Below are 23,991 nucleotides of genomic sequence, written 5' to 3'. Positions count from 1 at the left end.
ATTTCACCTTTTTTTTTTTAACCTCTCTTATGAAGTGAAGAGGGTTGAGGATTAGATGATTTCTAAGGGTTTTCTAGCTAGAGCTAGAAAATTATGCGATTCACTAATTATTTGACCCAAAAATGAACGTCCCACCAAAATCATTTGACCTGGGTATTGGGTACAAGCAGAGGTGGATTTACCTTGAAGTTAATGAAGCTTAAGCTTTAGGGTTCTTTCTTTTCAGGGGCCCCACTCCAAGGTCCTGGGCCTAATTTTGTCTTAATTATTTGACATTTTTAGTCTTAAAGAGCTTCTCCCAAATTATATAAGCTTTAAACCTGGGTCCATATCTGGGTTACTAGTACATCAGAGATGAACTTCGATGAAGGCTCTTTCCAGGATCGTTTCCAAATGAGATGATGAATCGTAAATCACTGTGAAGGAGCATTAAGACATATCCTTTAAAAAAATCTATCACCTCTCGGTAAATTTGTTGCAATCTGGTCAGTGTGGATGGACATTCAATATATATGTTTTTACAAGTCTTTTGGAATTAGAGGAATCAGACTACTTGAAAGACAGATGTGTCTCAGGATACATCAGAGTTGTCAGTTTAAGGAGATATTTGGGAAGATGCTTTGTAAAAAAAAAAAAGGTATACTTTTTCATTAAATATTTTTTTAACACCTGAAACATGCAGGATGCTGGGGTGATGGAAAACCAAAGACAGAAAGTTATTCAGGTGCGAGTTCAAACCTTCGTGAATATACGCAATTACCCAGAAAAATGAGATCTTAAGTCAGGGTATCCAAAAAGATTGGATTGTTAAAAAAGTCAGACATGGTGGAGTGGAACAGTTCTCGGCATTTATACACTAGATGGCACTGTGGGTGCAGAGGAAAGCTCTAAATTGATTCTTTTGTTACTTAAATCTGTGGCAAAAATTATGTAGTTGAGAAAACAACACTGTGTTATAAAACCTGTAATTTTGGGGGGAGGTGTAGAATGCATTCTTAATTACTGTGAGATTCAATACGTGTCCTCTTTTGGTTAGGCTGCGTAGATTAGTATATAGAGTTGTATGTGTATGTCCCCTGTTAGAAGAAACCAATCACGCCCCAATTTTCTAATAATGATTTAGAGCTCTCCCTGCAATCCCTATGGTCCTTTTCCTAAAATGAAGGTACCAGTTAGTGGTGTGTTTCATGTAACAATTAGCAATGAAAGGGTCTACTGTAATTCTGCCTAATTCCAAGATTTGAACTTTCCTCTTTATTACCAAAGCTTCTCTTTAATTGCCACAAAAATAGCAATAGGAGAGGCTCACCAGTCACTTCCGTACCAGCAGTCTGGCTGCCCCCTTTCACTGAGTCAGTGAGAAATATTTGATGGCATTCTCTTTGCCAATATGTCTTCTGTAAGCAGTTTCTGTTAGGATGGAACAATACTCTTTTGGGGATTATGCTTGAAGAGATTTCACACAAAGGCTGTTAGGAAGTCTAAGTAAATGTGAAAGTTGAAAATGTTTTCAAATCAGAGTTAGAAACAGCCTCAAACCCTTAGCCTTTTGATCAATCAGTACAAAAAAAGACTCCCTCAATTTTAAGAGTTAGGTTGCGTTGGATGACAAATTGATGCACATTTTCAGTTAGAGAGGTATGCACTAAATCTGTACTCTTCCTTCTGTTAGAACTTTGGCAATGGAAAAGGAAATCTTTGCTTATGTGAACCTCCTTTCACGCATTAATGGAAACGCCTATGGGATAGTCAACCTTGGGGAAGAGGTAGAAATTAGATTCCATGGGTTGTTTTGTTTTGTTGCTTTGTTTTGTTTTGTTTTAAGAAAGACCCTGACATCTTCTTTGCCATTTGTGGTGTGACAAACACAGGTGACTGGGATCTGTTGAGTCAATGTATTATTTGCTTTGGAGAACACACTTGCTTCTCAGAGATTGTACAGCCTGACAAATGAGTACCAACAGCTCCTAGGCTATTAAAAATATGTCTCTCCTTCTTCACAGATGGCAAATGAATAAAGAAAGTCAACAGTATTTACCACTTAACACTCCCTTTGAGAGTAGGCAGTGGCTGTTTTAAAGGTTTTGTTCGTTTGTTTGGTTTTGGTTTTATTCCTTATTTATTTATTTATTTATTTTTGCTTCATCACATTTCAGTACGATTGCAGTCTTTACTTGGGCAATAACAGAAGCACCCTGGAGTGGTGGTTGGTGAGAAGAAGTTTTGTTTTTGTTTTTGATCTAGACAGTGAAGTGTCATGGCCTGGAGCTGAGTTGGAGGAAAGGGAGAGTGTTTAAAAAGTGGGCACAAGAGGAGGGGACATCAGATGGGGAAGGTAAAGCAAAACACTTAGGAGTCAGTCCTGTTTGGAAAGGAATTTGATTAGTGACTGTTGACTAAAGATAGGACAGGGCTACATTACAGGTTAAAATATGGCATGGGTGACATAAAGTTCCAAGTTTGAATTTTCCTGTCATTGGAAAAATCAGGGAAGAACAAAAAATATTCTGAAATGGGGATGCGATGACAAAAGATAAATGTTTACTTATTCGACACAGACAGTCTCTCTCTTTTTTCCCTTTCTTTTGAACCAATGGCAACTATTGAGTGAGTTTTGTGGTTTTTGTAAACACGATTGAAACCTACCCTCCCAGGATTTTGCTGTGTTTTGTTTGAAAGAGTTTAAAATAGTCTACAAAGATCTCCATGTTCATCTTGAAAACATAACAAACCTTTCAAAACAGCCATAATCAGGGCAAAAAAAAATATTGATGTTTCATCTGCCTTTGTTTTGTTATAGAGAACTTTACCTCGATTTCATGCAAGGCCCCACCTCCTCCAAATATAGAAAGGAAATTTCCACGTTACGCCGGCTTTGGTTCTGAAGAGGATTCTCTCTGCTCCTGCATAGGCCTCGTGCCCACACCTCATCAGAGGAACTTCAAGAAGTTCATGGAAAATGACAGGTGCTTGAGGGAACCGCTGTTTTAGTCTGATCTTTCCCAAATGTGTTCAGGGTTTATAATATTGTCCTCGTGACAAAACAGATGACACTTAATTTGTCTGATTTCAAGTCCAGGGACATGTTGTTATACCTTTTTAATGAAGTTGATTAATATGTAATTATTAACAGGTTCTTACTTCAGTGGTTATTTTATTTTTTTCCAGCTTTTTGAGAAATAATTGACATATAACATTGTATAAGTTTAAGGTATGTAACATAATGATTTGATATATGTATGTACTGAAAAATGATCACCACAATAAGATTAGTTAACATTCATCATTCTCACATAGTTATAGTTTTTTTCTTGTGATGAGAACTTTTAAGATTTACTCTCTTAGAAACTTACAAATATACAGTACATTATCACTAACTCTAGTCATCATGTTGTATGTTATGCTCCCAGAACTTATTTATCTTATAGCTGGAAGTTAGTACCTTTTGGTCACCTTCACCCAATTCTCCCCTGCTCCGCACACCTCTGGCAGTCACCAGTCTGATCTCTGTTTCTATGAATTTGGTTTTTGTAGATTCTACATAATCTACATATAAGTGAGATCATGCAGTATTTGTCTTTCTCTGTCTGACTTATTTTACTTAGCATAATATCCTCAAGGTCCATCAATGCCGTCGCAGATGTCAGGATTTCCTTGTCTTCTATGGCTGAATAATATTTCATTGTGTGTATGTATCTTATATAAATATAGATATATGTATATATACACACACACACATACACATATCTATATATATGTTTTTATTTATCCATTCATCTGTCAGTGGACACTTAGACTGTTTCTCTCTTTTAGCTATTGCAAATAATATTGCATTGAACATGGGGGTGCAGATATCTTTTTGGGGCAGTGATTTCATTTCCTTTTCATATATATCCAAAAGTGAAATTGCTGGATGATATGGTAGTTCTATTTTTAGTTTTTTGAGGAGCCTCCATACTGTTCTCCACAGTGACTGCACCAATTTACATCCCCACCAACAGTGCACAAGGGGTTCCCTTTTCTCCACACCCTCACGTTGAGTGGTTATTTTAATGTGTCATCTGGAAGCTACTAAAGCCATATTATCCACAATCTATATTGCCTTTCCGTGTATATATATGCCTTTCCATGTATATATCTCCTCAAGATGGTCCCTAAGAAATGGTGTAGAGTGGGGGTCAGCAAACTTTTTCTTAAAGGGTCAGGTAGCAAATATTTTCTGCTTTGCAGACCATGCGGCCTCTGTCACAACCACTTAGCTCTGTCATTGTAGCATGAAAACAGCCACAGACAATATGTAACTACACTCCGATAAAACTTTATGGACACTGACATTGCATTTCATATGATTTTTACATATCACAAAATATTATTCTTTCGATTGTTTTCGATCATTTAACAATGTAAAAATCATTCTTTGCTCATAGGCCATACCAAAACAGGTGACTGGCTGTATTTGGCCCATAGGCTGTAGTGGCTTCAGTGATTTATAAGTGTTTTTTAGCATGTTATTTGGCAATTAATGGGGTTTGGTTTTAATTTGAGAGATTTGGTTGAGTTCAGTAACCATAGATTGCTCCTGTGGTGGAATATGATTTCAAAAGATGGACTTTCAGAAGTGTTCCTAATATATATGAGGAAAAATCTGCCTGTGAGTCATGTGTATAGCTGTGAGCACTGCCCATGGCTACTTTTTGCTTCTTCAGAGAATGGAGGCCCTGGAGAAAGAAGTCAGGGGGGAAGAGTGGTGGGAAAATGTTGCAGATGCTTGAATAGGATGCGGGCTAAACACCGAAGTCCTGGCATGAGGCAAATAGTGGGTCAGGAGAACCTGTGGAGAAAAATGATAAAGGGAACATGGAGTAAGAGCAGGAGAAGGAGAAGAACAAGACAGCACCCTGAATTCGATAAAATTTAATGGCATCAGATACCGCTGTAGAATATTTTGAGGTGGAGAGAATAGTTTTGCTCTAACTGTAAACGTGGTGAAAATATGTTACAAGTTGTGTAGAATGTCTAAAAGGCTGCCTTTGCCCTGACACGATGTCCTTTGTCTTTTAAGAAATAATCTTTTATTTGTAAGGACTTGGGAGTTTTGTTTTTAAGTTTCAGAGTTGACGCTACTCAAGGTGTGGCCTCCGCACTGGTTAGAAATACAGATTCCTGTGCTTCACCCCAGACCTATCGAGGCCCAATCTCTGTGCGTGGGGCCTGGTACTGTGTTTTAACAAGACTTCCAGGGGGTTCTGGTGATGGGCACCAGGGTTTGAGAACCACTGATTCCGATCATGTAAGAGGGACACCAACTCATACTCCGTCCTCCCTTATAGGTAGCAGTGTTTACAGTGAAGTTCGAGGGCAGGACTTTTGATGGATACTTTTCACTAACTGCTGTTTTGAAGGGCAGCCACCAAAGGAGGTGGGCAGAAAGAATGTCCCTATTGTAAAAGGAGAGGGAATTTTTCTTATAAGTAAACAGGATGAAACACGATCCAGTGTGTTACTTGTGGAATCCAGGGGGAAAAGAGCTCCTTGTGGGTAGTTGCCTTAGTCTCTCTTTCTGTCAACTTGCCCACAGAGCACTGACTATAGACAGCATTCCACGTTCTTGTCATGCTGTTGTGGCCGGAGGATGGTGGTACAGGCACGAATGGGTCTAATTTCTTTTCTTTCTGTCCACTGCTTGTTCTGTGCCAGGAATACACTTCCCTCAAGCTCCTCCCACACAGTGACCTTGTTTCCATAGAAACTGGCACATTCAGCTGGAGACTTATACATGAGTTTGAATAACCCAAGGTTTTAAAACCGTGAGAACCTAAGGAAGATGATCTCACAAAGCATACAAAGAACAGTTTCTTAATGCAAATAAATAAACCGTGAATTGAGACGTGCAATAGTACATGACATATATTGATTATATATATTGCTATTAAAAATGTACTGGCTGCTTATTGTTGTCTGAGGTTAATGGTGATCTACTGTGAGTCATTGGAGGAGATAGTTTCAAGTTAAAGCATATGAGGTTTTTGATGGAATGAAGACCTTTATTGTCTGGGTAAAAATTCACTGTGGTGGCCTGCTGGGCAGATTGTCTAGTCTGACTTGGGAAAACCAGAAGAATATCTTTCTCACTGCACCTGGCTGAATTAGGTACTTTGTTCTCTGTGTGCTCACAATACTCTGCTGATCATACCTCTAACAATAATAATATTACTAATAAAAAGCAGTTTATGGTTATGGTATGCTAACTACAATACTTGATCTCATTTAATCCTCAAAACAACCTCATAAAGTCGGTAATATTATTGTACCCATTCTTCACATGAGGAAATTGAGGCTCAGAGAGGCTATACGATTTGCCCAAGCTCGTACAGCTAATTTTTAGTTGAAGTAGGATTTGAACACAGGGAAGTCTGACTCCTGGAGTTCACCTTTCTTGCCCCAGAATCTGTACTTATCACAGTGTGTGGCAATTACTTGTTTATATCGAGACCAAGCGCTCCTTGAGGGCAGGGACTGGCTTTATTGCTTCTCTTAGAGTTAGAACAGTGTTGGCTATGTACTTGGGGTTCAATAGATATTTTGTCCGTAAGAGGACGAATGATGAATAAGTGAGTAAATAGAATGAACGTGCACCCTTTTAGTTCTTAATGATGGATAGAAGAGACGGATGACTTCCTACCAGGAAGGCTATTATCCCAGACTTGTGCTATTCATAATCACATAGCATCTAAAAATTCACGGTTTAATCTTAATCTCTGACTTGTTTCAGATATTGTCCATCTGTTGTCTCCATCAGTCATGTTTTTTTCCTCTTTAAACAACTTTTCCCCATCAATAATAATAAGCCTTCATGTCTCTTCTAACCATAAGACTATAGCTAAAACTATCTTTAAGGTTCTCAGCAGGTATGTAGCCCTGGGTGAGCCATTCATTTTCTTAGTCAGCAAATATTTACTGAGTACCCACTATGTGCCGAGCACTGATCTTGGGACACATCAGTGAACAAAACAGATACAAAGCCCTGCCCTCATAGAACTTACATTCTAGCTGGGGAGGCAGATAATAAACAATAAAGGTAATACATAAGTACATTCTGTAGTATATAGAAGGTATTAAAGTACCATGGAAAAAATAAAGAAGGTAGCTATGAAAAGAATAAAGGGGACTTGGAATGTGGGCCTGAAGAGCACCCCTGGTTTCAATTTTAAACGGTGTGGTCTGGATGGACTTTACTGAGGAGAGGAAACATGTTCTAGGCAGAAGGAACAGTCAGTGTAAAGACCCTGAGCAAGGAGCAGGCTTGGGATGCACAAGGAACAGGCAGGAGGCTGACGAGGATAGAACAGATGAGTAATGGGCAGAGTAGACAGATTAAGAGAAGTAATGGGCGATCAGATAACATAGGGCCTTGCAGACCATTGTCAGGATTCTTTTGACTTCAAGTGATAAGGGGACTCATTGGGAGATTTGAGCAGAAGAAGAGTGACTTGATCTGATTTACATATTAGAAGAATGACTGCAGATGCAGTGTTGAGCGAAGACTGTAGAAGGGCAGTGGTGGAAGTAAAGACCAGTTAAGAGGCTACTGCAGTAGTCCAAGAGAAAAGTTATGATGGCTCCATGAGGGTGAGTACCATGAAAATGATGAGATATAGCAGATTCTGGAAATATTTTGAAGGTTGTGCCAATAGGATTTCCTGGCAGATTGGATATGAGGTGTGAACGAAGAGAGGAGATACAGATGACTCCCAAGATTCCTCCAACTAGAAAGATGGAGTTGCCATCTAGTGAGATGGGAAAGACTATAGTTAGAGTAGGTCTGGGGCAAGAGCAGAAGTTCAGTTTTGGAACAAGTTAAGTTTGAGATGTCAAATATCAAGTAGAGATGTTAAGTTGGCTGTTGGATATATGAGTCTGGGGTTCTGGGAGAGAGGTCTGAGCTAGAGATAGAACTTTGGAAATCATCAGCATGTAGGTAGTATTTAAAGCCTGAGACTAGAAGAGATCACCAAAGGAGTGAATATACACAGAGAAGTGGATGACCAAGTTATTCCTTGTTATCCCCGGGACACCCCAAATTAAGAGATTGAGGAAAAGAAGAGGAACCAGCAAAGGATACTGAAAAGGAACAAGCAAGGAGGTAGGAGCAAAACCAAGAGAAAATACAGGATCCTGGAAGCCAAGTGAAGCAAGAATGTCATGGAAGAAGGAGTGATCATTTGTACCAACTGCTGCTGATTGGTCAAGTTAGACACAAAAATGAACCATTGGAATTGGCATTGTGGAGATAGATCATTGTTGACCTTGACAAGGGTAGTTTAGGTAGAGCTAACCTAATGGAAGTGGATTTAAGAGAGAATGGGAGAAGAAGTCAAGACAGTGATTATAGATAACTCTGGGCTGTGTGTAGAAAAAGTTAAGACACGGCTGCTGGACCTAGGAATTTATCATCATTTGTTTGGAGACAATGGTATTCAATAAACACATTTTAAAAAACCAGTCAAGAATACAAGTCTATACAGTGCTAAATTGGGTGCCACGCATAATGGTCGGTGCAGGAGGCGTGAATAGGTGGTCAGCTGGGTGGGCAGCCATGGTCAAAGAGAGCTCTACTGATTGGGGCCCAAATGGATGGACAGGGCTCTGGACAGGCATAGGACAGGATGAGGGTGTACCCTGGGGGAGGGGATGACACCAAGCGAAGGCCTGGAAGTAGAAACAAGCACAGTGTGGGGCACTAAGTGAAGTGGCTTGTGTGAGTTGAGTAGAGAGTGTATTATTGGTAGTCATGACAAATAGCTGTATGTGTAAGTATTTGAACCTGACTATCAATGGCCCAGGAAGCCAGATTGAGCAGGGAAAATGCTAAAATTTTTTTGAGTGCTGGGCATATTGTGATAAAAAGAGTGTATAGAAAGGTTTGATAATTAGCTTATTAGCCAAGGAAATGTCTGAAGCTACTTGCAAGTGTTTTTCAAAGTGTGCTCTGGGGATGACTTCATCAGAATCTTCTGGGGAGCTTATTAAAAATGCAGGTTTCTGGAGCTGCAAGCTAACTACTGAATCCATACCTCTGGGGGTAGGACTCTGGATTCTGTATATTTAACAAGCTCCCAGGTGACTTTCATACATGGCAAAGTTTGTGAATGACTGGTCTAAAGATTTTGTTTGAGTAGATTATATTCCTGATTGATAAGCTGTCCAGAACACTAGAATTAGGTTTTTTTAAAAAAAGGGCATATTAAACATGAAAAATCCATACTTAACATACACTCTTATACATTTATGTAAGTTCTAAGAAGCTAAATCTGCAGTTGTATTCATTTGGCCTGACATTAGACCTCATTCAGTTGTTTGAATGATATTTCAGGCATCTGTAAAAGTATGGGTCTTTCATGAGAGGGGGGTTACCAAATCTGTTTGTTACTTTTAAATCCAATTATGTACCAGAGAAGATGGTTGAGAAGGTATAGCTGCTCTCCTCCCGTATGCTGTATGAGGTCTGTCTGACGCCTGGGAAAATAGGGACTAAGAGAACAGCTATGGAGATCTGGCTGTTTTGCCAGGGCTGCCCTCGGGGTAGCCTTCCAGATTGCTACTTCCCATCTCACTTGAGGCCTCAAGCTGTGAATCGTGGCGCCGTGCTTTTTCAGCCCTCCTTCCTTGGACAGTCAAAGAAAGGAGCAAGCAGAGAAAAGCACCTTCCGCCTCTGCAAATCACAAATAAGTTTTCTTGTTTGTTTGTTTTAAAATTAGTGTGATCACAAGGAAAGAATGAATTTCAGCATACGAGACTGAAAGTGAGGCCCTCTCTGCTCAGAGTTGTGACAGGGAAGGGATTAAGTACATGGTTTATTTTACTCTGTGCCTCCTTGGGGTAATGATTTTGATTATCAGAGACCTCCCAAAGCGTTCAGTATTTGTCATGAAGTCCACCTTTCACTAGCTGATATCCACAGACATGCTTCTGCTGACAGACCATAAATTAATTTCTTCCAAGACCAGGCAATCAATTTGGGGAACTTTTGATTCTAGACTTCGATCCCATCTTCATTCTTCTAGACTATTCATGCACAGAATTCTAAGTGCAAATTCCAATCTATACGGATCTTATAAAAACTTTCTACAAACATTCGAGCACTTAGAATGTAAAAAATGTTGTCTTAGACAATGATTAATAAGATGCAGTCCTTGCCTTCAGAAAACAGACTTGTAATGGCGACTTATGATATGGGTGATAAGTGTTACGAAAGGCGGGTCTGTCATATTTAATATAGCATTTGAAAGGGAAAAGGTAAATTTTCCCTTGAAGGGAGTTAGGGGGCTGCTGGGGAACTGGGAGAGTGACTCAGCGAGGAGACGATGTGGGGTTTGAAGAAAGATAAGGAATGGGCATGAGAAAGTGGGCGGTGAAATGGGGAGGTGGCTGTAGGCACCAGCAGAGCGCAGCCTCTGGCCTGCTCAGGCAGTGAGGCCCAGGTGCTGTGCTTCTTGCTGACATGACTGTGATTGTTGACCAGCCTCGTGAGTAGGGAACAACCATGTAGTGCAGATGGTTTGAGCAGTGTGTTTATGACATCTGTTTTGGGTACATTTTCCCAATGTGTTACCCTGCACATCGAAAGAATAAGAGATTTTAATAAACCGAGAAAATGCCTCTGCATATAGATTTAGAGCCTTAATGAGAAGATGGTTGAACTTTTTCAACCTCTGAGAGTTTATGCTACTATCTTAAAACCATAGCACCTGGGGGATGGGAGGTGGGTGAAATGGGTGAAGGGGGTCAAAGGTACAAACTTCCAGTTATAAAATAAATAAGTCACGGGGATGTAATGTATAGCATGATGACTATAGTTAATAATACTATAGTACGTATTTCAAAGTTGCTGAGAGAATAGATCTTAAAAGCTATCATGACAAGAAAAAAATTTTTGTAAAAGTGTGGTGATGGATGTTAACTAGACTTATTGTGGTGATCGTCTCACAATATATACAAATATCCGATCATTGTGTTGTACACCTGAAGCTAATATAATGTTATATGTCAATTAAACTTCAATAAAAAAACATAGCATACCTTTTGCAGGTTTTTTAAAAAATTTATTTATTTATTTATTTTTGGCTGTGTTGGGTCTTCGTTTCTGTGCGAGGGCTTTCTCTAGTTGCGGCAAGCGGGGGCCACTCTTCATCGCGGTGCGCGGGCCTCTCACGGTCGCAGCCTCTCCCGTTGCGGAGCACAGGCTCCAGACACGCAGGCTCAGTAGTTGTGGCTCACGGGCTTAGTTGCTCCGCGGCATGTGGGATCTTCCCAGACCAGGGCTCGAACCCGTGTCCCCTGCATTGGCAGGCAGATTCTCAACCACTGCGCCACCAGGGAAGCCCTATGGTCTGATTTTTATAGCCTAGATGATCTCAGAGAGTGGCTTTCTTTTTTTTTTTTTTAACCACTAAAGTCCATTTTACAAAGATCCCTTAAATGTGAACCCAGACATATAAAATGATAAAAGAAGAACAGTTTTGGTTGGCTCAGGACTGGGGGACTTGGGACATCTCCTTTTAGACACTCTCCCTACTTCCTCCATGGCCTCTGAGGCACCTCTGTGGAATCCAGCGGCTTCAAAATCATAGTCTGGCTACCACCAGTTCCATGCAAAGCTAGCAAGACAAGAAGAAATCTGTATTCTTGATAGTACCACGTACGAAATTTTTGTCTAGCTCTAGGACAAGAATCCCAGATTAACAAATTTAATCTTCAGAGTCTATTTCCCTCTGGCTGTTGAGGCTGTTGCCAAGGTCCCAGCTGCAGGGCCCACGGAGTGCCTCTCTGCAATAGACTGATAGGGTGGCCATTGCTGAAGAGAGCCATTGATTTTGACTTACCAAATTATGGAACTGTAGGGCTCTCTTCTTTGTCCCAACACGTTCAACATTTTTATCTGTGCCAAAGACACACGTTTGAGAAGAATGATCAATGGTGTGCTGGTTAACCGACTCTGTGAAAAAATTTTAAAAGCTCTGTTTTGTACTGTTTGTCAATTTCCATGATGCAAATACCCAAACCATGGCCAATTTCAAGCAACCAACAGTTTTAACAACTGGCTTGCAAAATCCCTTGAAAATTTAACAACCAGCCCTTATGAGCTGGTATGAGCCACTCAGCACACCAATGAATAATGAATAATTTGTATAACTAAGTCAGGGTCCACGGTGATTTGAATAATGAATCAAATCTTAAAATATGAAATCAAATAGGGATGAATATAAAGTCATGCTCTTGAAGGTCAAAAAATCAACTCTATACATCTAGAATGGGGACGATATGGCCAAAGCAATTGCAGCATTCATAAAACAGAAGGAGTGATGGCAGTCAACTACAAGCTTGCTGGTAATAATAGCAGTCCTGATTGAGTACCTACTATTATCCTTAGAAGACCTGTATGAGGTTACGTTTTGTGTTAGTCCCGGTCCTCCAAGAGGCAAACCCCAAGATGAGATTAAATGTACAAGAGATTTATTAGGGGAAATGCTGTGAGGGAAAATGTGGCAGGAGCCAGAAGAAGAGGCCAGGAGAGCCATCAGACTGCAGTGCATGTCTGACTCCTGTGAAGGACAGAGGAAAGGGAAAAAGGGGAAGGTCTTAGACTGCAGTGAAACTCTAAGAAAGTTTTGCCAAGGCTGACTGGGAGTCCTGGGGCCAAAGTCACCAGTCGGAGGAGCTCCCATCTTGCAGGAATGGGCCTGCCTTAGTATCCCTGCCTTGCTCAGTCGTGTGTTGGCAGCAGCCTCTGGGAAGCATGACCTCGGCACAAATCTGGGGATAGATTTCAGAACATAGCAGTTGGAGCCTTCTGTCAACTTTGTTCCCCGCAGCAGGCAATCTGAGAAGTACATTTTCATGGCCCCCCACAAATATTATTCCCATTTACCAATGAGAATTCAGAGTGGTTCAAAGAGGTTAAAAGACTCCTAAAGATCATCCAGCAAGCAAATGACAGAGCCAGGATGGACTCCAGCTCTGTTTGGCTACAAAGCCTATGTCTTTCCACCACCCCTGGTTTCTGCAAGTGGTAGGAGTGTGATGAAGCTGATCCCCAAAGCTCATCTGGTCTCAGGTTGTATTCACAGGTTTGAAGATTTCAGTTCATTTTCAGTTAGAAGGTAATGGAGTCCCTCATTCAACTCTGCTCACTGCTTTCCAAGAGCTCAAAAACCAAATAATGCCCAGAAAAGAGCAGAGGAAACGGTGAGAATTGTGGAAAGTAAGAAAAATGAGGCATCGCTAAAAGAAGCCAAGATATTTTGCCTGTAGAAAAAAAGAGTTCAGGGGACTCCCATAGTTATCTTCAAACAATTCACATTCATCTGTATGTCAGCAGAAGTATAAGGACAAATAGGTGGAGATAAGCTCAGGTGAGAAATGTTCTACCTGGTACTGTTCAGGCAGGCTCTAAAGATATTCCTGATGTCCCAGTTTCCAGGATGCTGCTGGGCATATAGCAAGTCCTCGCTAAGTGTTTATTTAAGTGTTTGGGCTGGGAAGGGAGTGGAGCAAGAAAAGAAAAGGCTGGAATGCCATGCCACTTTTCTTCTTTACACACTCATCTCGGAAGTCTCACTTCTTGACCCACTGCCTCATTCTTCCCTTAAGTACTATACGCAGTATGAGTTCACAAGTTCACAGCTAAGTTGTATGGTCTGTGTTTGAGCATGAAGTAACTCTAAAGGCAAGTTGTACTATCCTTTTTTTTTTTTCAATTTAATTTATTTGATTTTTGGCTGCGTTGGGTCTTCCTTGCTGCACGCGGGCTTTTCTCTGGTTGCAGCAAGCAGGGGCTACTCTTCGTTGCGGTGCACAGCCTTCTCATTGCCGTGGCTTCTCTTGTTGCGGAGCACGGGCTCTAGGCGTGCGGGCTTCAGTAGTTGTGGTACACGGGCTCAGTCGTTGTGGCTCGCGGGCTCTAGAGCGCAGGCTCAGTAGTTGTGGCGCACGGGCTTAGTTGCTCCGCGGCATGTGGGATCATCCCAGACCAGGGCTCGAACCCGTGTCCCCTGCTTTGGCAGGCAGATTGTTAACCACTGAGCCACCAGGGAAGCCCTGTACGGTTCTTTTAAGAACAAGACCTACTCATTAACTTTTTTTCTCTTTTTCTATAGGGTATACTGGTGGGATGCTCTTAAAAAGAATTTGTGTTAAGAAGCCTGGACAAGAAGTCTTTAAAAGTAAACTCTCAGAATATATCAAGGCTGAGGAGCTGTATGTTGGAGCCAAAGTGAACGTGAATGGCTACCTATTTCTTTTGGTCAGTGCTGATGTGTATACCTTAAACTACATGGAGAGGAATTCAGATAAAGCGAACTCACTTGGTGTAATTCTTGCCTCACCTCTCAGCACTCTGCAGTCTGTGTTTTTCTTACTCCAGGCCTTTTCTTCTTCATCTTGCCACCAGTCTTACATTGTGCTTTCACACATGCGGGCATGAATAATGGATCTGCACGACTTGGCCACAGGTCCCGTCACAGAGGCCAGGGCCTGGTCTCCTCTGTTTATGTGCTGGGTTTTCCACTGCCCAGCATCATGGATGCCAGGCACAGGCAGGAGGCAGGCCCAAGGTTGAATCAAGTTTCCTGGGTTTTCCGCTGACGCTAACAATGTTTTCAGAAAGAAATTCAGCAATGATCGGAAAGGAAGACAATCTGGTACCACACACTGTGCTGTGCAGAGAAGGCCAAGACCTAAACAAACAGAAACCCCAGGGGAACCTGATAGTTGCTGGGATTGCAGCTTCCCATAACAGGAGCCACCTGAGGCCTAAATGGGACTCCAAGGACAAATGGGCAACAGTGAGCGCCAAGAGGTTTTTCATTTGAAATAGTATGGCACGTGGGTACTATTGCTCAAAGTTCCATTATGGCAGTGCCGGTCGGTAAAAATAACATGTTGACAAAATCTTGATTTTTAAGTGTGGACTAGTCCGGTGTGCAAACACGTATGTCTCAGAACCATTGCCTACTATTGAAGAATCTATCTAGAAATAATGTATTTAAAAAGTCTGCCTGAAAGTAATAATATTTATGTGCCATTTATATAGATACAGTACCAATTCCATTTCATTTATATGTAAAATGCTCGGGGTAAATTGCTAAGATCAGTCTCACTGGGTATAGCACGTTACCCGGATCAGTTTGGGTCCTCTGAGAAGCAGGTACCGAGACAGACTTAGACATGCGAGAGATGTCTTGGGGGAAATGCGTATGAAGGATAAAGGGGGAGGGAACAGGAGTAGGTGGGGAGACCGGGATGTAGGTCTGATCCCTGAGAAAGGAGAGGGAAGGAAGGAGGATGGGGTGGGAAGAGCCTCAAGACACAGCGTAGCTCTGGGAAAGTCTGCACCAGGCCGATGGGGAGCCCTGGAGCAAACACTAGCTATCAGAGAAATCCCATGTCCGGCAGGAATGGCCCAGCTCTGGTGCCTCCTTCCTGCTCAGTCACTGGATGGTAAGAGTCTGGGGAGAGTGTGGCCTCCGTGGGGTCTCTGAAAGCTGCAGCGCTGCAGTGATCACGAAGGTGCAGCAGCTGGGCGCTGTCCGCTACCAGTGCTCTTCTCTGCGTGGTCCCTCTAGAGGGCAGGCCTGGGCAGCACCCTCTGGGGCTGCCACACCATCTCTTCATTTGCAGCGTTAGGAACTTGGGTTAGCGTGACACCATGAGCCGCTAGCTCTTCAAAAGCACTGAAGTCAGGTGAGAGGCTCATTAATAGGGCAGTTAGATTCCTGGAGACCAGCAGGCTTGGCTAGGAAACCTGACTCCTTAAAAGCTGAGGGGCCTTAGATGTGTATCTTCCCTGAGCTTTGTTTTCCGCATCTTTAAAATGGGAGTACCAACAGTGCCTATTTCAGAGAGTTACTATGAAGATTGGATGCGAAAATGTTTTAAGTGCTTAGCTCTATGTGGCCCGTAGCAAGCTCAGTCAGTGTACAATTTACAATAGCTATTGTAACTAGAGCTCCATTTTCAAACACAGTCCAAACCTGTACTTTAATATAAAAAATATATAGCATGAATACACACACACAGACAGACACACATATATATATCTCATATATATATGAGACATAAAGGGCTTTTCTCCTTTCAGAAAGATAAAAGCAGGGTAGGACATTATCTAGTATCAGCATCCCAAGTGAAAACTGCATTATCTTAAAACTACCCTTAACAAAGACATTCTAAGCAGAGAAAGATTAATATCAGTCTGAGGAGTCTTTTCAAAAGAGCTAATCCTATCATGGAAACAGATTAAAGGAAATGCAAAAAAGGGAGGGAATGCCTCCCCCTTCCCAGGGCAGAGATGAACTTTATTCTAAGTTACCATCAATGTTTTTCTTTTTGTATTTAGTCTTCTCCTTTTCTAGCTCTTTGCTGTAGTTATTTACAAGCTTATGCTTTAGTGGATTGAATAAGAAGTATTCTTACAGAGTCAGAAGCCAAATCACAGTGTAGGAGACAGGAACTGGGGGCTGCCTGGAGAGTGAGTGTAAGGGGACTGCAGTGCGTGTATCATCTGGTGGCTGACAGTTCTGGGGGCACACTCTAAAGATCTGGGGAAGATGGGGGTCCACTTATTCAATTTTGAATCCCCGTGCTCTCCATTAGGGTCTCCCAACATGTTGGGTCAATGTCCAAGGGTTAAAGGGAGGAGGCTGAGGTGGGAGTAGTGGTTCTTTTCTCATTCCTGTGGCCCGCTGTCCCTTAAGTGCATTTCTCTCAGAGCTGGCCCTGTGCTAATGTCACTCGTTGTCCTAGAGCCATAGCTGAAGAAATCTGGTCATGTCTTCTCTGTGTTGGTCTCTATGGAAAGACATAGCCAGCTAAGTCAAGGGTCACAGTATGAAATCTCTTTGCTGGCCACCCGGAAGATTGGGCTCCCTATCTTAAATATCTTTCTTTTCCCCTTTCCAGTTTCCTATGAGCAACATTGAACTTGCCCTACAAAAGATAAAACAAGAAGAATCAAAATCCAGAGAGCTCAAGCAGGTGTTTACAGCTGCTGATTGCATGCACACGAAGATGGTGGATTATAATACTTTCAGGTAAGCCATATTCTGCTAGCAGTAATCTGTTTTCTCCTCAAGATTGTCCAAAGAACAGAAGGAACAATTTCTTCCCTAGTGTTTCTTCATTAATTTCCTACGTACTTTTTTACTAGGAATTGGTGTTTCTTTACATTCGTATTACTTTGTGATCAAGTTTTGCCCATTTCTAGTAAATTTTATGCATTTGCATATAAAAGAAGTTCCTAGGGGAGAACAGAGAGACAAAGGCATAGTAAGTCAGTTGGGCACATTGTCTTGTGAATCACGCAGGGCATTGAAGGATCAGGGGAATGCCAGGAAAACAGTGCAGCTAAGAGCACCCCTCTGAAATCTGAGGAACCTAGGAGGGACATCTCCTTAGGAATGCGATCCAGTTGGAAAAGATAGTGGAAACTTTGGCAATTATCAGAGGAAAGGTGCTATGTATGCATCTGTGTGTATGTACGCCCACACACGTATGTATTTTGAAAGACACAAAAATGTAGAAGTCAAGGGGAAAATATATGACAGAGGTTAGAAGTATTATAAGAAATCATGAACAATAAAGATTTTCTCTAAGGTTAAGCTGAATTCTAGGACCGTCCAGTGACTGACCTAGGCAAATTTCCAAACAGCAGAAACACAGGGAAATTCAAATTCAGCGTCTGGTACAATTGTGAGACTTCTTAGCCTGAAAACAAAGTGAATGGAGCGTTCAGGAGAATGTAAATTAAATCACAGATGGAGGACAAAGGGGACTTTCTCTTTAGGCTGAGAATGCTGGCTCCTAAAAACAATAGTGGCTGAAAGCTATATAGGAAACTCAGCTTGATACAGTCAAGATGTGGCTGAGGAATGAAGACGTGAGCCCAGGAGAGGGTGGCAGGGAGGTCTTTCTAACTTTGTGTCTGAAGTTGCCTGTTGCATCAATACCTGGTGACCCGAGCCCTCCATTAGGCCCAGAGTGTCCCCAAAGTTCATTTGTTATTTTAACAAAGCTCTTCTGTGCCTCCAAAATATTCTTTTGAGAGCAGCAGTCAGAGGACATATTTTTATTGTTTAGAATTCCCGAGCTTCTGGGATCAATAAGAATTTATAGTTCTTTGTTATTGTTCATAGCAGTACACATGTTCATGGCCTCTTGGAAAATAAATGGAGACAGGGTAAAGAGCAGAGACAATTGCTCAGGCCATGGATTAATGGAAAGCAGTGGAGGGGAAAACGAATTTCCATCAGAAATGAGGGAGTGGTTTCGTTTTATTATTTTGTGTTCTTTTACAAAAGCGTCCATTCTCCTAGTACTCTAGCAGTGTCTATTGGAAACACTTTAGTAAGTTTATGGGGCTTTGGGGGAAGCACTTAGGCCAGACAGGAGATCCAAGGAGGAAAAGTTGCTCTGCGGCCTGACCCTAATTGTGGGCGGGATAAAGGATGGCCACGCTGTGTGATTGCAGAGTGACCTCAAGGCTCAGAAAGATGCTCAGAAAGAACCAGTTCCCAATATTTAGGCCCTCTCCTGGACAGAAATTCCTTAAGACAGAAATCAGATCAGGCTGTACCTGGTTTGAGAAACCCTTCAGTGGCTTGCAATAAGATCCAAACGTTTTATTGCAGCCGGCAGGGCCTTGAGCGATGCCACTCTGTATTTCCCGTGTCATCACTTCTTTTCCTCCAGCTCTGTCCTCTGGCCTTGCTGACCGTCAGTCACTTGCTTTCTCAAACACATCAAGCTCTTTCCCTCCTCCAAGCCTATGCACACGCAGTTCTCTCTGCTCAGAACGTCCACACCACCATCCTTTTCGTGGCAAGCCCTGTGACTCATTGTAAATGCTGCTTCCTTGGAGGGGATTTCTTTCTATTCTACCTAAAGGAGATCACTCACTGTTTTTCTTAGCCCCTTGTTTATATTTTTCATAGCATTTAGCACAGCTTGCAGTTAAGTTTATTTAGATAGCTGTACTTGGTGTGTGTGTGCTTGGGTGTGTCTTCTCCTATTAGAATGTCGACAGCCCTGTTCACTGCCCTAAACCTGGCACCTCGTGCTGGGCTCACTACATATCACAGTTCCTGAATGGAATAATGAGATGCTAGGATTATTCTTGGGGGTTCTGTCTCCAGATGAGAGTGCAGAAGAGGCGTCAAGACGTCCTGGTCCGTGTGATCTGCTTGGTGTCGGGCACTACGCCATCTGTGGGTTCCTAGTTCATGGTCTTCAGCCCTCTTTTTTGCTCTTCATGTTCTTTCCTGGGCAAAGGCAAAGAAAGTACCTAGTCAGTTGCTATCACACCACATCCTAATTTAATTATGTGCTTGGAGCTTTTACTAGCTAATATTTTTCTTTTATTTCTGTATGTATGTATGAGTGTATATTCTGGCTCTTCTCACCAGAACGTAACCTCTTTGAGGGCAAGGACCTTCTCTTTCTTGTTTTTTGCTTTAAGTTTATCACTTTTCACAGTGCCTGGGTGTGAATATTTGTTGAGTGGCTGCATTTTATCCAGCCCCCCCGCTTTGGCTGCCAGCTAAAGGCTGAGTTCTCCATTTAGTTCCTCGTGCTCAGACCTTTTTCCTGAATTATAAATCTGGAAATACGAACACCTCCGAGACATCTCCCCTTTGGATGTCACTAAGGCATCCCCAAATAACTTTCCCTAAATTGACCTCATTTTCTTCTCCCATAAAGTTGCAGCCGGGGACCCTGTCTTGGTAAAGGCCACCATACTTGTCCCCAGGGCCTGGGCCAGGCTCTACCTTGTCTTTCCCCTATCTTGACCTCTCCCACCCTCTTGAAATTGCACTTCTTAAACTACCTCTCTCCATCTCTAGCTTCACTGTTGCAGTTCAGCTTTTCATCTGTTCACCTGGACTCCTTGTCTTAACACTCATCCTCCAAAGCTGTGCCAGAGTGACCTCCCTAAAATCTGATCATGTCGTTCCTTTGCTCTAGGGCAAATCCCAACCTTTTAGTGTTTCATGTGAGTTTGGTCATGATCGGACCCTTGCCTCCATCTCTTCCCTTATTTCCATCTCACTCGAATTATTCTTTTGGAGAAGTCACCGTTTATCGAGCACTTACTGTGGACCATACATCGTGCTAAATGCTTTTCCTGTATTATCCACTGGTAGCCCGTGTTGAGTTATTCGTTTACTTCCCTGCCTCCGCAATTGGCTCCTGCCAAGTACAATAGGTGTTCGTTGAATAATGTAATGAATGGTCCTATTTCTCAAGGAACATTCTGTTTAAAGTTTGCATCAAACAAGTAAATAATTGATTACCTTGCTCTGGGGAAGGGAAATCTGTCTCTGACTGTAGGGAAGTCAGGGAGAGCTAGTCCCGACTCTCAAAAGTCAAATGACTTGGGCAACTCACTTCACCTACCTACACCTCACTCTTTGGTCCATATAATGGTCTCTAAGGCCCCTTCTAGGCGCTGACATTCTGAAACATTCTGTAGGTTTATGAATACACTTGTAAAATGTTCCCTTTTCAAATTTGTGCATCGAAGTAGTAGAGTGGGCAGGCGGAGGCAGGACTGCAGTGTAGGCCTCTGGGCTTCACCTCTGTGGCCCTCATTTTCTCCCCTGCTTACATACCTGGCCCTCTCAGTATGTACCTGGCGCCTCAGAGCCTGGCCTTGCTGCTTTGGGCAGCAGTCCAAGCCCTGGGCATTTTCTTTCTTCTCAGAGATTTGCACCGCTTCTCAGGGAAACCTTGCGGGCAGGAGCTAATAAACTATCTCTGCATAAGGTGCCGTGGTTGATAATGGATTACTGGATTAACTTGTGGGCCTTCCTGAGGTATTTGCCTCAAAATTGACCCGAAGGAATGCAGGGACAGGTGGAAACAGAGGGCACTTTTGGGAGGGAGTGTTTCTCTTCTGCCTTGTGGGGCTCACTGGCTCTGCCTCTAGGCTGGACCTATTTCTCTGGGACCCTTTTTTCATGGTCTGTCAGATTGGCCTGTGACAGCCATGGATTGTTATCGAAGAGAGTGCAGAGAGCCTTTCTCAGAGTCTCGATACCTGACGGGCAGGTTTCAGCAGGGAGCCAGGCAGGGACTAGGCTTGGCAGGGCTAGTGTTTCGTGCAGGTGGGAACATGGGCAGGGTGAGGCTTCCTGATGGGGGCCCTGGACTCAGAACCCTAGGCGACAGCAGCAGCGAGGGCCCTGTGCCAGGGAAGACGTGGGTAGCCCCTCCCTCCGGCCACCTCCCCGAGCCTTGATCTCCCCATCAGAGATGACACCCGCCCCATGTAGCCTGCATGTATTTTGGTTTTCTGTGTGCTCAGTGCTCACCTCTCTTCCAAGGGCAGGGCACATGCCCGGTTCACCCTGGAGTCTTTCCTAGATACCTCCAGCACGCCGTGTCTCAGGCCTCAGTGAATGTAGTGAATTATTACACCATTCTTCCTCAGACCCCCATTATCAGCTGTGGGATCAGGAGATTTCCTGTGAGCATCCATGTAATAAATTCCAAGATTCACAGCCTCGAGGAAATTTTCGTTCTTGTAAACTTAAAATTCTTCCTGAGAGAGATAGTATAATGTAGTAAACAGATTCAATTTTAGACTTGCAGACTTGCATCCAAATCTCAGCTCTACCATTTGTCAGCTTGGTGGCCTTGAGTAAGTTGCTGAACAATGTTTTCACCTACAAAATGGGGATGGTAATAATACCTACTGCATAGAGCTGTTGTGATGAATAAATCTGATAACATATGTAAAGTTCTTATTGTAGCACACTGTAGTGCATAGCGGACACTAGAAAATGAAAACCCTTTATCCCAATAGTTGGAATAGTTTGAAATAGTCACCGAAAATAGTAGTAGGAATCTATGTCCTGTTTTCGATATTTCAGTAAGTTCTGTATTTACTCTTGATGAGGTCATTGAAAGCATTCTTTAATAAATGAGGTTGGAAGAAGCCCTTTAAAAACTTGGAGGCCATGAAGGTGGAAAATAAACATCACCGTTGGTGGACCAAGGTTGGGAAACATTAATATAATCCACCCCATTACTGTCCTTTACTTCAAGGAAGAAGATTATAAATTTAGTGCTTAGAAAATTGTAATGATCTCATCCTGATTTATCTCAGACAGTTATCTCTCCTTTTATGTGGTTTTGCTCTATCTTTTTTTGAACAACTCTGTGTACATTGTTATTGGTGTTTTTATTGTAAGCCTAACTAACATCTTTTAAGGAAGCCACTAGTCTATGAATCTATATGAACAGAAGGAAAAACCAAGACAAATTCCCAAAGCACTCAAACATGCACTCTCATCTTGAACCAAATAGACACTTTGACAGTGTCCATACTATATCTTTGAGATACGAGCCTCAGCATACATTTTTGAAAACAGCATTTTGAACCTTCCTAAAAGCATTAAATATAAATAAATGTGATGTCATCGAAAAAATGCTGGCCTGGGAATCAAAAAGACCGAGATCTTTGATTTGATTCTGTCACTGCCTGATGGTGTTGTTTGTACTGGTGAGGGCTTAGTTTTTAAAAAGCAGAATCCTCTCTGGCTGGTTAAGCAGAAAAGGAATTTTTAAAAAGGATCCTGGGTGGTTCACAGTATCTTTGGAAGGGCTGGAGCAACAAGCTTGAGGCTCAGTTCTAGGAACAGTGCCCAGAACTGGGCTGTAGAACTTGTCTGATGAGAAAATGGCCTCTGTTCCTACTGCACCACCCACACTCGTTGCTACATTTGCGCTGCTGCCAAGAACTTGATTTTACCACAACCATCACTGCCACTACTTTTGGCAACCTTGTGTCCTTTGCTACCCCTGAAAGCTGGACCCCTCTGACACCAAAGGTGGCCACGCCTAGCTGGTTTTCTCTTGTTAATCCCTTCCAAGTCAAGGTCTCATGTAAGCTTCCCCAGTTGGCAGAGCCTGGGTCACCAGCATGTTTCTAACTGCAAGGAAGCCTGGGAAATTGAGCTCTGACTTCCATGTTGGGGTGACGGAGAAAATAACGTGGTAATTTCCCCAAATATAGATGGGCGATTTAAAAGGTACCCTCTTCATTTGCTATGATGGCAAATCCAAGCCAAGATGAGCCAAACAGGGGGCATAAAATGTCAACATTAGGAACTGAACTCCTTGTTTGTAAACAAACCAAGCAAAACACTTGCCTGGTTTTAGCACTTTGCAAATACTGTTCTGATCTACCCGAGCAGCTAAACAAAATACAAACTCCTCCCCTATATTCCACTACTTTTGCAATCGCTGACACACCTTTCTGAGTTTAAATTGCCTTCAGTGAAGGCATTGGATTACTTTCAAGTTCATGGATTGATAGCTGGCAATCGTGTTTTGTTTGGTTTTTGTTTAATGTTTTTTAAAATTAAGAGTTTAAACATAAAAGTCTATATTTCTCTCTCCTCTTGAAAAATAGAAACTGGGCCTACATTTCCCCATGTCAACTGTCAGCTGGGGGTGAGTGGCAACTGTCTCTACAATTCCTTATTGTCATATACCTTCTCCCATTTATCTTACCTGCATATCCCAGAAGGTACTTGACGAGGTAACCCTTGGATTAGATAATTTTAAGGTCCCTTCCAGCCATAAAATTCCATTATTTTGTACCCTAGGTATAGTGGAAATAGGCATTTAGGAACCAATTGTGTAAATAGCCCAAAATAGAACTGGAGACTGATTTTTAAATTAGAACCCAAGTGTGATTTTATATCTAAAAATCCAAAAGACTCAATTTAAAAATGATTAGAAATATTAAGAATATTTAGGAAAGTAGCTAAATACAAGAAAACTACATAAAAAGCAATAGTTTTACTAGTGATAAACAGGAAATATTATGCAATGGGGGGTAGTATTTGCTATAGCAACAAAAATCATGAAATACCTGGGAACAAATTGGACAAGAAATGTGTTAAGACTAAAATGAATACAATTTC

General features: G+C 42.1%; 1 protein-coding gene across 1 annotated transcript in view; it reads left to right on the top strand.

The window, feature by feature from the left end:
- Positions 1 to 23,991, top strand: part of EFHC2 (EF-hand domain containing 2) — a 153,181-nt gene that overhangs the window by 52,782 nt on the left and 76,408 nt on the right. Inside the window, 4 exon segments of the mRNA XM_057537632.1 lie at positions 2,801 to 2,966; positions 13,204 to 13,262; positions 14,158 to 14,354; positions 16,961 to 17,091. Of these exon segments, the coding sequence (XP_057393615.1) occupies positions 2,801 to 2,966; positions 13,204 to 13,262; positions 14,158 to 14,354; positions 16,961 to 17,091 (553 nt within the window).

The sequence above is a fragment of the Balaenoptera acutorostrata genome, chromosome X, assembly GCF_949987535.1.
Source record: "Balaenoptera acutorostrata chromosome X, mBalAcu1.1, whole genome shotgun sequence".
NCBI lineage: Eukaryota > Metazoa > Chordata > Mammalia > Artiodactyla > Balaenopteridae > Balaenoptera > Balaenoptera acutorostrata.
The sequence above is the reverse complement of the archived record's forward strand: the minus strand, read 5'-3'. Positions and strand labels throughout refer to the sequence as shown.